This window comes from Pleuronectes platessa (assembly GCF_947347685.1).
Source record: "Pleuronectes platessa chromosome 2 unlocalized genomic scaffold, fPlePla1.1 SUPER_2_unloc_2, whole genome shotgun sequence".
Classification (NCBI taxonomy): Eukaryota; Metazoa; Chordata; class Actinopteri; order Pleuronectiformes; family Pleuronectidae; genus Pleuronectes; species Pleuronectes platessa.
In genome coordinates this window covers 5001-17500 of record NW_026518867.1, presented here as the reverse complement: position 1 = coordinate 17500, position 12500 = coordinate 5001, and the positions used below count along the sequence as shown (strand labels likewise).

Sequence of the window (12500 nt, the reverse complement as noted above, 5' to 3'; positions counted from 1 at the left end):
CTCACCGGCTGCTCAGTGGAAACAGTGAAAACACAGAGTTTCTCTGGTCTCAGCTGATCAGAGCTCAGCGTCTTGATCAGAGCAGAAGCTGCAGTTGGTTTCTACCGAGCTGCAGTTTCTGTGTCCGCCTCCAGCCTGACCTGCTCTCACTTTTCGTTTAAATATTTCGCCAACTAAAATATATATTTTTAAGCTATTAGGCTGCAGCTTTATGTTTTTATTTATTTAAAAATAGGGTACTTCTTATTTCATACATTTTCCACAAATACGGGGAGGACTCAAATAACCCTACAAAGGTCTGTGTTTAATTTATTTCAAAGTAGGCCGACACTTGCCTGTGTATTTTCTTCTCTTCATAAGCGTTTGGTTTTTCCTTTGTTGTAACAGGTAAAAATATCAATCAAATGTCAACAGTTTTCTTTATTGTTGTTCGATAATTTCATAAATGCAACAAACCATAGTTTAGTATAGTATAACTTTATATAAAACTTTATTAGCTTTGTTATCAAATATGTTTTGCGGCTCCAGACAAATTTTATTTTGGGGAAGAGGGTCCATTGTGTTGCTTAAAAAGGCTACTGTTTAAGCACTTTATTTGTTGCACTTTTTTGTCTGATGGAAAGTGTGGTGGGAGGCGAACATAAATCATTAACTGCTCTTAAGAATACAATTATTTAAAATATAGGTTAGGTTTCAGTTCAGAATTAGTTGAAAACCATTGTAATCAAAATGTCAATCAACCTACCTTGGTCAAATCTTAAACAAAGGTCTATTAATTAGGCTATATTGTGGTCATTGAGGCACAACAATAGTTTTCTGGTTGAATGTTCAGCTCAAGGCTAGAAGGCCCTACAAGTCATGATCAGAGGAACATGAATCAGAAGAAGTTCAGGTATTGCACATCTTTAGCATACCACCCAAAAATCCACTAGAATGCAGGAAACAACATCTACTTAAACCAACATTTCCTGGGGGGGGGACCTTCAGCTATGTCTTTGCGTCACAGAATGTAACCAATGTTGTCCATCTCCAGTCGGCCGCTCCTATCAACGACTTCGGGCCCCAAAGGCCACCAGAATGCAGCGAACAACATGGATACAACGCCAAATTCCAACAATTCCCTGATATTTGAGCCACCAACGTGTGTGGCTGTGTGCGCGGCAAAATGTTGGTCACCCCCGAAAAAATCTCACTCCAAGGTTTTTTGAAAAGTTTGCAGCTCTGATCATTCTGATGAACCTGAGGACCTTCTGGACGGGAAGATCGTGTTCCAAAAAAACAAAGATCGAACATTCAGTAAAACCAAGGTGATATGCACACTCTGCGAGAAGACGTTATCGTTTCACCGTAGCAATACCCGCCTAACCACCGCAACGCGAAGCATGTGTTGGTCGGCGAGGGGCGTTCAAGTGGAATGCGACAAACCAGACTCACTCGCAGGACACATTGTGCAAAAGAAGCGGTCAGCTTTACTGTCAGAGAATTTGAACAAGTTAGTTTGCCTCACCAACTGGCTAAAGACCGAGTAGCTAAGAGGGCCTTTAGAGGCATTAGATTGTATCATGGTGTGGTTAATGGTTGTGTGACAAAAAATATTAAAAATGTCAACCATCCTATGGCTAAGAAGCTCAAATAATTTCTGTTTGATTTTTTAAAAAAAAGTTTTATTCAACCACACAATGGCTAAGGAGCCCGAATATTGTTTAGGATGAAGATTATATTAATGTTCCATATGGAAAAGCAATGATAACTGCTGAAGAACTGCTGAGTTGCAGCACAAAAGAAAAGTTAAATGTCATAAATCTTGTTTTCATTAAAAAAAATATTCCGAGAAAATCGGTAATGTGATTAATCATGATTAATCCATAGAAACCTGTGATTAATTTGATTAAAAATTTTAATCATTTCACAGCCCTAATTTAGATATATATATATTTTATATTCTATTTTATATTATTTTCTTCAAAAAATTGTTTTGCTTGTAATGCTCTGAGCATTGCTATAAGAGCCTGTGACCCAAGCATTTCATTGCCAGTGACTGCTTAATGTTATTGTTGTGCATTTGATAATAAACTCTTGAAACTTGAAACTGGAAACACACACACACACACACTCAGGTGATTGTAACATATGAACTCAGTGTTTATTGTTAAAGTGTCAAGTGAGAACAGGTCTGAGGAGGAAATACAACAGACTTATCTCTCTCTATCTATCTATCTCTCTATCCATCTCTGCTATGTCCTCTTCCTCTTCATAACCATCTTCAGTCTGAGAGAAAAAACACTGAGCTCACAGGAATCAGGACAAACCAGTCTGTTCAAGAAAAACACCCCAAAATACCAAGCAAGGACACACAGAGAGAGAGAGAGAGAGAGAGAGATTTTTCCAAGTCACTTATTTTTGTCAGTGAAGTTCCAACAAATAAGTTACAGCAACATATCAAAAAATTGAACAAAAAGAAAAACACATAAAAATAAAACAATATTCAAACCAAAAAATGGTACCTTCAGATTTCCCCATGAAAACTCTCACTGAGTTCAGGAAAAGTCCTAAATCTTGGAAGAAGTCCTCTACTCTAACCAGTCTTTAGTATTGTGTAAAAAAGTCCAGATTCTGGAGGAGTAAAGACTCTCTTCATCCTCCTGCAGGTTCTCCTGTGTGTCTACCAATTGTATGCCCATTTTACCACAGTTGATATGGTTCCTTGGGGTCTTAATGAAATGTCTGTAACATATTTTGGTCAAAATACCACAAGGATCATTTAAAACAGGACCTTTTTACCCTGTCTAAAACAGCGCTCCTCAGATTGAACTGTTTTGAGTGCCCCCCACACACACACACATAAGGGGGGACACCCTGGTACACAACGGAGCAGAGAGGATCAAAAACCATTGTGCCAAGATGATGTGAAGCCGCCTGTGTGATATCAAACCCAGCCGATGAGCTACTCGTGTCATTCCAGCTCAGCCCGCTAGATGTGGAGGTTTTCCCTGAAAAAACAGCCGAAAGCCTCACTCATCTGCCCCCAGAGCAGACGTAGCTGTAGCTAACACACCAAGCACGTTCACGGTGAAGACACATCAATAATAACAACAGTAACGCCAGGTAAAAAAAACAACAACAACAAACCCCCAAAGTGATTAATTGTGCTTCAGAGATGGAGGCGAGTTGAATTGTGAGTGAAAACACGGGGTCACTTATCAGTGGAAGCGCGTCTAGTAGTGGGTGGCGCTGCCTCCCATCGCCTCTATGAGATGACCGTGGAGCTGTGGGGCCGTGGAGCTGCTGCAGTGGCGCTGATGTCCCCGCGCTGGCTGACTATGCCAATGCCGGTGTAGCCGGGGAAGCGGCAGTGACACGGTGCGATGCGGGGAAGTCCGAGGCAGCGGCGGATCTGCTGATGCGATGACATAGCGGCTGGGATCAGCAAGCGTCGCCGCCTTTGACAGCCCGGATCTGTCACCGCCGCTCTCCCCGTCGCTTTTGCCGCGTGTTAACTAGTTGCTTACCTTGAGCTACGGGCTCGCGAGCTAACGCTAGCGAGCTAATGCCTCAGACTTAAGGCCGATATATGCTTCTCCGAGTCCGTTACGGACGGACGGATCGGACTGACACTTTTTGATTTAAAGGGGACATATTATGAAAAATCCACTTTTGTAGTGCTTCTACACATTAGTGTGGGTATTTTGCATGTCTACCGTCCCAAAAACTCTGGAAAAAAACAACTCCCGCGATTTGTTGTGGTTCCTCTATGTAAGAAACTATACCATAGAGTGCGTCGAATGGGAATACGACCAGAATTGACGTCACAGTCGGTCTACATGGTATAGCCCCCCCCCCCCCCCCCCCCCGGAGGCGGAGATCTGGTGGAGGAGGAGACCGGGTTACGTTACGAGCCACAGCACCCTCCTCAGCTCGAGGCGGCGGGTGTTAGCTGGGAAGCTAGCCGAGGGGGGACGCTAATCAGCCGGTGAGCGGGGTGAAAGGCGGAGATCTGGCCGAGAAGCAGAGCCTGCGGTCGGGGTAAGTCACGAGCCCAAGCCCCCTCCTCAGCTCGGGCTCGCTGGGTGATGTCTTCGGGAAGCTGGCTCCATGTCAGCGGCTCGCTTCTGGTGGACCTATCGGTGTTTGTTTACGGTTAGCAGCAGGGAGCTAACGCTAGCTTGCTGTTAGTTTGTGTTTAAAGTTGCTTCAAATGGCTGCTTGTGCACGTTTTTACAGCAGTATTGCATGTGGCAGCCCACCCGGGAAGCAGCAGAGATCTGGCCGAGAAGCAGAGCCTGCGGTCGGGGTAAGTCACATGCCCAAGCCCCCTCCTCAGCTCGGGCTCGCTGGGTGATGTTGGGCTGTGGCTCCATGTCTGCGGCTCGCTTTTGGTGGACCTGGTGTTTGTTTACGGTTGGCAGCAGTCGCCTGACTGATCCCCCCACGGACAGGGGAGCGTTGACGGTACGTGTCTCGTGTCGCAGTGAGTGTCTTCAACTAGAAAAGCTGTTGTTTTGTTTCGGTAATTGACGGTGACATGTAAGCTAGGTGGCATTAGCCTCATAGCAATCAGTGCCCGGCTTGCCGGCTGGTGTCGTCGGCAGCCGCAGGCGGCTGCTCGGTGACGGGTTGGTCCCGGGCGGCTCACTGCGAGATGCTCACAGCGAGATGCTCCCGCTGACTTCACACACCTGAGAGCCCGACACGTCTCACCGGCTTAGGGTTCCCCACGCCTGCAGGGTATGTCTCATTTTCATCATTGATCATTATCGATCTGTGACAAGCTTCCCCCCCAGCTTCCACACACAGTCAGCGGGGACTCCTAATACTAACTACTACCAAGTGCTTGCTTCTAACCTGATGGTGTTTGAGAAACAGTGTCATGATAGCTGTGGAATTAAAGTCGTGACAGCGTTTTTTTTCACAGTTACCACCGCAGTTAGCATGGTGGCTAGGACGCTAGCGCCGTTACGGAAGTTCGTTATAACCATGTGACCGTACACACATGACGGGCTCTAACCAGCCACCGTCAGCCGGACAACTCCGCTGGCTTAACACACTTGTCACATTATTCGTAGAATTGTAGTTGTGTTTGGATTTATTGTGATATAGGAAATGAAACAGGAAGCATACATTGGCCTTAAGCTGTCTGAGGGGTAGCAGCACGGAGCTAACGCTAGCTTGCAGTCTTAGCTCGCTGCTGCTACCCCTCAGACAGCTAAGTAGCCGCATATAACATGCCGATCGTCGAGGCGGAGGCCCCCGGGACAATAAACGCTTTCCGCAGGATCCGAGCTTCACCCTAATGCACAGTGTCGGCAGTGTCAGCCCGGGCTCCAGCGTTAGCTCGCGAGCTAACGCGAGCCGTTGAGCCGGGCCGTCTCTCCCCGGAGCCGGTGAGATGATGGTGGGGGGTGATCAAAGGCAATGTAGCGAGACTCCCTACATGGGCATGGTTGGAAAATACGTATTTTTTTGCCGTAATCCCATTGGACGCATTCTAGAGTATCGTTCCTGACATAGAGGAACCACAACAAATCGCGCAAGTTGTTTTTTTCCAGAGTTTTTTGGACGGTAGACATGCCAGATACCCAAAATAACATGTAGAAGCACTACAAAAGTGGAATTTTCATAATATGGGCCCTTTAAACTGTCCTCTGACTAAGAGAAAGCACATGGTGGGTTTATCTTTGATACTTTTTTAGCTTGTTCACTATTTGTCTTCTGGACTTTTGAGAAGGTCTTCCTCCATTAAAAATCCTCCTCATCAGGGAGCTCTGCCTCTGCTACTCTAGTGGCTGTGTGAGTATTTCTGACCTCGTTCTCCTGATGGACGTCCTCACTGTTCTCCTCCTGTGAACCTGGTGTGTCGCTCCACGGCTCCATCAGGACAGAGGCCCCAGCACCATCTGAGGCAGGCGACTAGCTCTCACCGGCTCTTTCTGGGCACAAGCGGATCAGGTGTCCCTCTTTCCCACAACCAAAACACTTCATATTACCTGATGTAACATGCACCGTGTAGTTAAATTCCTCAATTTAAATGTAAAGACCAAGTTTAATTCTTCTTCTTTAGCACCATGAACACATGTCTCCTAAAAGACACGACATGTTTGAGATGTGGAGATTTACAAAATATGGGGATCATTTTTATAGGGGACATTAATTGTCCATGTCTGGCCAGCTCTTTCTCTAATAACTAATTTTGCAGAAACGGGGTCACATTAGATGTAAGGACCTTCTTGACCAGATTAGCCAGGGACAACACAGGTGTGAAGGAGCCCTGAATCACCACTCCCATCTCAAGTAGCTGGTTAGCTTTTTCTATGCTATCTACAAACACCACCACAGCACTGTTCATACGTGAGGCAGACTTCACACTGTCATACCCAACAACCCCACCTACAGCCAGACTGACCTTCTCCACCAAACAGACACACTATCCAGCTCACTAACCACACTCACTCCAAACATGCACTCCAACAGAGAGAGAGAGAGAGAGAGAGAGAGAGAGAGAAAGAGACAGAGAGATAGTGAGACAGAGAGAGAGAGAGAGAGAGAGAGAGAGAGAGAGAGAGAGAGAGAGGGAAGAGAGAGAGAGAGAGAGAGAGGTTAAACCTCGTAGTTAATGAACATCTTGTGAAACAGCTGCAGATCAGATTCTTCTTCTTGTGTTTGAATTTAAATAGTTTTGTTTGGTGGATGAATGAAATCAACTGATAAATAATAAATAATAAATGTATGGATCAGATGTAGAGTTTCATCACGAGCTCAATCTCTTCTCCATCAGTACAAAGTATTTCTCATAATTCAGATCCGTTGATGACGTGTTGTTCACACTTTGTGTTTGGTCATGTGACACCAGCCTGGTGCACAGCTCCATGAAGAGATGATGGTCTCACTCTGCTGCAGAGGAAGTGGACCTCAGAGCTTCAACATCTGCTGGACAGATGTTAGAGCAGCGTGTTCATGAACATGGCGTCACAGTCACATGTTACACTGACACACGTGTGTTGAGGATCATCACAAAGTCACATGATGACCTCTCCACACAGTGAGAACTGGAGCCTCTCAGGAACTGACTCTGTCAAACATTTCTGATCCTGAAGTCACAAAGAACTGAGACGGGCTTGAACAGGAAGTGACATCATCATGTTGAGACAAGTGTCTCCACAAAGTAACACAAACTGTTCAACACAACAGACCCAACATGTCCAATGTCTTCAGGACATCGTCTCTCAGACACTTTCTGTCCCTTGTCTCTGCTGGGAACCTCCCATCATCAATTCTTTCCCAGCATGCAGCTGTTCCCAGAGGCTGCTACAGTCTCCCCCTGGTGGTTGTTCTGAGGTGGTGGTCGAGAACGTACAACAAGAATCTTCATCTACGTTTGTATAAAACGTCCTCGGGTCAGTTTTCTATTAAATATGGTAAAATGTTTATGAAACAGTTTCCTCAGAGACTTAAAGATGCTCTGCTCTTCATCGACTCTTCTTCATACTGTAAATGTCTCATTCACTTTTCTTCAGCTTGTTTCCATTATGTCAAACTGGTGATTTTGTTCTTTTACCTGCACCAAGGACGAGATGTTTCCACCAGTTTGTTTGAAGAGGAAAGAAAAGCTGAGTCATGATTCCAGTGAAGTCGGTGGAAGGATGTTTATTGAGCATTAAAGCAGAGACAAGTAGAAACAGAACTTTTCTCTCTGAGATGCTTTTCTTCTCGTTACATCTGGTTTGTCACAGAGGAAATGATTCATGTGTTTGACTCATAGACTGAATATAAAGGCTTTGACTGGGATGTGCTGCTGTTATACTGCAGCGCCACCTGTGGGTCAAAAGTAGAAAAGCCACCACCGCTCTGCACCTGATGCAGAAATGAAAACGTCCCATTTTTAAATCCAGAGTTTTGATCTTTTGTGTCAAAGACAAAAGTCTGATTTTAAACTCAATGTGATTTGATTGTGTTGAACTTTGTGTTGAACTAAATCAATTTGTGACGTGAATCCAGGAACTTTAAGATCATAAACAAACAGAATGTGGTTCTACACACATGGAGACAGACTGAGGGACAAAGGTGGAACAGAATAAAGGAAACTTAAACACATATATGTGACTCTTTATAGAGGGGTTATATATTCTGCTTGTGTTGTGTCATTTCAATAAACACATTCTTCATGTGAATAAACCATAGACTGTATATATAGGTTTTTACTTACAGATAAGTTTAGTTTTGCATAATAACTCAAAATAAATTCATTCGGAACTCAAGTAAATTATTCTACAAGACACATGGAGCTGCATTAAATGACAAGTCAGCTTTTCTCATTCTGCCTTAACTTTAAAATAAAAGTGCATCATTACTCATAACTTCACACCCAGAACTAGAAAGTCTCTCAGTAGATCCCACATCCCCACCAAGGCTCAACAGTGCTTCAAGCTCAATCTGCCCCAAATCACACACTCGTTGCCTTCATTGGCGAATACAAACCACAAACCCACTTTGTCTCTGCTTGAACGTGTGGCCTCGGAAAAAAACAAAGAGTTTCAAAAACCAAAAAAAATAATACGTAAAATCTGAAAACATCAGATTTTACATTGTTAAAGACACAAGGTTTGTGTGTTTGTTAAAAAAGAACTTTTTAATGGAAAATATAACATCTGTACTTCCTTAAACAAGGTGTGTGCAAACTTGCTCTAGTTCATTCCAAGTGCCCCAAACGCCACTTCCTGTGTGTTAACCATCTGTCCACCAGAGGTCAGTGTGCTCCTGAGGTCCAGTGGGAGGACTGGAAAGGAGCAAGGTCTCACTGAAACATGGGACAGGTGAACTCTTGACATTGTTGTGACTCTTGTCTCCTCCTGGGCTCCGACAGGAAAAACTCCTGAAACTGTTTTGTCCAGTTTTCATTTCCCCAGACTCACAGCGAGCAGAACTAACTGATGAGCTCTGGCGTCTAGGCCACAGCGGGGATGAAATACTGGAGCGACACGTCTTCATGCAGCAGAATCAGGTGGACGACCCTCTGACAGACGATATCTGACAGGAAGAGAAGAAACATAATGTTCAACCAGTGATGGAGCAGAGAGAAATCCTTCAGGGACGTTTACTCTTTACAGCAGAGACAAAGCAGACATAACCAACACCAGTCCTGACTTCATGAGCTTCACACTTCTAGGTTCTATAGAAACGATGGAGCAGATCAAAGTGGTGTTTTCTAAACCCCTCTCCCGTTAGAAGGCTGATAATGTGATGTATGATGATCCCTCTGATCTGTGCACAGCTGGACGAGGAGCAGACTTACTGCACATGGCCTTGCTGGGGTTGACCTGCTGTCCCATGAGGAACTGCTGCAACCGCCTGATGTCCACTCTGGCCTCAGCCATGGTCTCTGGGTCCCTGCTCTGAGACGCACTGTCCTCCTGTGAGGCGTCTTCACCTGCAGGGACAGGAGGCAGGGGGGGGGTGGGGGGGATGAAGGGAGGAGGAAGAGAGTGCTAACTCAATACTGGAGCAGATTTATCTTTCACCATGAAGCATTTCATCATGTTACTTATTATCTTAGCACGTTATGATTAAAGAATTGGAGAAAAAGAGATTTATCATCTATCTGTATCAATGTTATTGTCTGAACCAGAGTTGTTCAAACACAAAATAAAATAAAAAGAAGTTTCACCCCACGGTGGATTCCCCAGGTCTTTGAAGTGCGTGGTGACGGAAACCAGATCGGTCTCGATCTTCAGATTCATCTGTCCGTTCAGGTTGGCCTCGATCACCTGATTCAAACACACAAGAATTAGTTGCCTGTAGCATGTTCCCTGTTCACATCCTTTCACATAGAATTAAAAGTAGAGAAGTATGTGGCAGGAATAAATTGTCATCGGTCTGAATCAGAGACTTTTAATAAAGAATAATAATAACTGTCATAACTTAATCCACAATTTAGATATGAATGCCGCCGTCTTGTGCTTCTTGACGTCCTTTGCAGTCTGTGGTTCAACAACTCTGCCTCAAACACTTAGAACTTCTCTGTTCATCGTTTGAATGTGATGTGTCACTAAACACTTTATTTAATCTGACATTGATGCTTTTCGTTTTTAAAATATTGGAACTGTACCAGCCCTTAAACTCAGACACAGAGGAATGTGAAGCTACCAGGAAGTTGGAGAGGTTCTTCATCCGGTCCACGACGCTCTTCATGGTCTTCAGAGGAGGCAGGTAGATGCTGACCTGAGACCACAGACACACAAACTCACCTTGGAGGCAGAGGATAATCTCATGTTTAAATCTATGTGGAAACTAAAGCAGCATCGTGTTCCTTTCAGAGACGTCTCCAGACAGACAGAAGGCATTTTCAGAATTTCAGATATATCTTAGTGACACATAGAAATTGACCTGTTCTTGAACCACGTGTGTCCTTTGTAAGATTAACGTGTTCAATGTGCACGCTGCTGGATTAAACACTGGGACGTGTGTTGCACTCACATCAAAGTCTGGCATGCTCGGTTCTTTGAATTCATGCCAGAGTCTGCGGGGGATGACGTTGACCGGGACGTCGTGAGTGACGACTCGACTGATGCTGGACAGGGTGGGCTGGGTGGGACAAAGGGAGGACATCACGTCTCACAGCTGTCACATCTGCTGCTGAACATCATGCCACCACAGACTCACCAGCTCTGCAGCGATGGTGAGGCAGGGGCAGTGCTTCTTGGTCAGTTTCACCTTGACGGACTTGGCGTTCTGGACCGTCTTCAGGGCTCTGGACAGGTTCTCTGGAGTCACCTCCAGACAAATCTCATTGTCCTCAGAGGACACACCCTCCATCTGGTACTCATCAAAGAAGTTGGCCTGCGGAGGGAGGAAGGACGCACGGACGGGAAGAGCTGAAAACACTTGGAGATACTGAGCCATGCAGGTGGTTGAAGACGTGTCCATTACTGTCAGAGACAATGAATCAGTTCGGTCCATGTCCCATGAGGTAACAGGGAGGAGGTGGGGTCAGTGACTTACCTGTGACAGCTCACACCACATGCTGACCCCTCCATTGGCCACTTTCCCTGACAGAACGAAGAACAGATGATCTGGAGTCAGTCTCAGGACGCACAGCTTCGTCAGCTTCGAGATGGTGGTGACGACCCCTGGAGAGGAGGGAGAAGTTAGCTAGGGACAGAGCGCTAAGCTAACAGGTCAGCAGGGACAGCTAAGCTAACAGGTCAGCAGGTTAGTTAAGCTAGGTTAGTTAAGCTAGCAGTTCAGCAGGTTAGTTAAGCTAGCAAGTCAGCAGGTTAGCTAAGCTAGCAGGCCAGCAGTTTAGTTAAGCTTGCAGGTCAGCAGGTTAGTTAAGCTAGGTTAGTTAAGCTAGCAGTTCAGCAGGTTAGTTAAGCTAGCAGGCCAGCAGTTTAGTTAAGCTAGCAAGTCAGCAGGTTAGCTAAGCTAGCAGGTTAGTTAAGCTAGCAGGTTAGTTAAGCTAACAGGTTAGCAGGTTAGTTAAGCTTGCAGGTCAGCAGGTTAGCTAAGCTAGCAGGTCAGCAGGTTAGTTAAACTTGCAGGTCAGCAGTTTAATTAAGCAGGCAGTTCAGCAGGCTAGTTAAGCTACCAGGTTAGTTAAGCTAGCAGGTCAGCAGGTTAGTTAAGGTAGCAGTTCAGCAGGTTAGCTAAGCTACCAGGTTAGTTAAGCTAACAGGTTAGCAGGTTAGTTAAGCTAGCAGGTTATCAGGTAAAGCGGCTCACGGGTGAAGTGGTTGAGGCAGGACACATCTATGATTTTCCCTCGGAACTTCATGTTGATCTTTGGCCGTAAAACGACTCGTGAAGTCGGAGAGATGTTCACATAGATATATATCTATCTATGGATGTTCACATTGAGCCGGAAGACTTCGCTGCCGCGGTTGTTTGTATTCGGTCCGTGCGATCAGCGGTCCGTGGGAAACAAGCCACTGTCAATACATTCCTACTGGTCCTAATAAAATAGATTTCACTTAAAAACACGATTTGTTTTCATTTCATTTTCATCCATTTCTCCCAGTAAAAAACGTTTATGATTTTTCTTATTACTTATGTCTTATTACTGATTATTTATGTCTGATTTATTTTTGCCAAACTCTACATCCATAAAATTAACCTCCTTAAAAAATGTAATCTCATTGAAACAAACAGGAAGTGTAAACACGTATCTTTAAAAATGGATTAAAAACCTATTAACAGTAGAAAGAAAGTTGAACAGTAACGGATCATGAGCCTGTGAAGTTTCTCTGTTGACCTTTGACTCATTGTCTTTTCTGCAGCGTGTCACAAATAAAGCTTGATTATTATTATCTGCTCAGCGAATCAAAAATTGTTAATCCTCTTTTAAAGTAAAAGTAAATAAATAAAACGTATTGATATCACATGTGTATTCTGTGGTGACAGTGTTGGGATTTAAACCAAGCACGTGTGTGTTGTGCTGACTTGCACGAACTGGACTCCCCCCCCCTGGGGCGTGGCTCGTGACCACGCGTGAGAGCAGCCGGTGAAGACCT

At 44.8% G+C, this 12500-nt stretch overlaps 2 protein-coding genes across 5 annotated transcripts in view; one reads left to right on the top strand and one right to left on the bottom strand.

Moving 5' to 3' along the window:
• Positions 1-8626: 8626 nt before the first annotated feature.
• LOC128436286 (checkpoint protein HUS1) lies at positions 8627-11926 on the bottom strand. Its single transcript, XM_053418052.1, has 8 exons — positions 11713-11926; positions 10993-11120; positions 10654-10830; positions 10468-10575; positions 10138-10212; positions 9659-9758; positions 9287-9421; positions 8627-9021 (listed from the first exon to the last, which is right to left on the bottom strand). Exons 1-8 carry the CDS (start codon positions 11762-11764, stop codon positions 8939-8941), a joined length of 858 nt encoding a protein of 285 aa, XP_053274027.1. The 5' UTR covers positions 11765-11926; the 3' UTR covers positions 8627-8938.
• A 543-nt stretch (positions 11927-12469) lies between these two features.
• The window catches only part of LOC128436285 (tubulin beta-5 chain), a 3849-nt gene continuing 3818 nt past the window's right edge, over positions 12470-12500 (top strand). For all 4 annotated transcript variants that reach the window (XM_053418050.1, XM_053418048.1, XM_053418051.1 and 1 more), the window contains exon 1: positions 12470-12500. This exon is cut by the window's right edge. The gene's annotated coding sequence lies outside the window, so the exon portion shown is untranslated.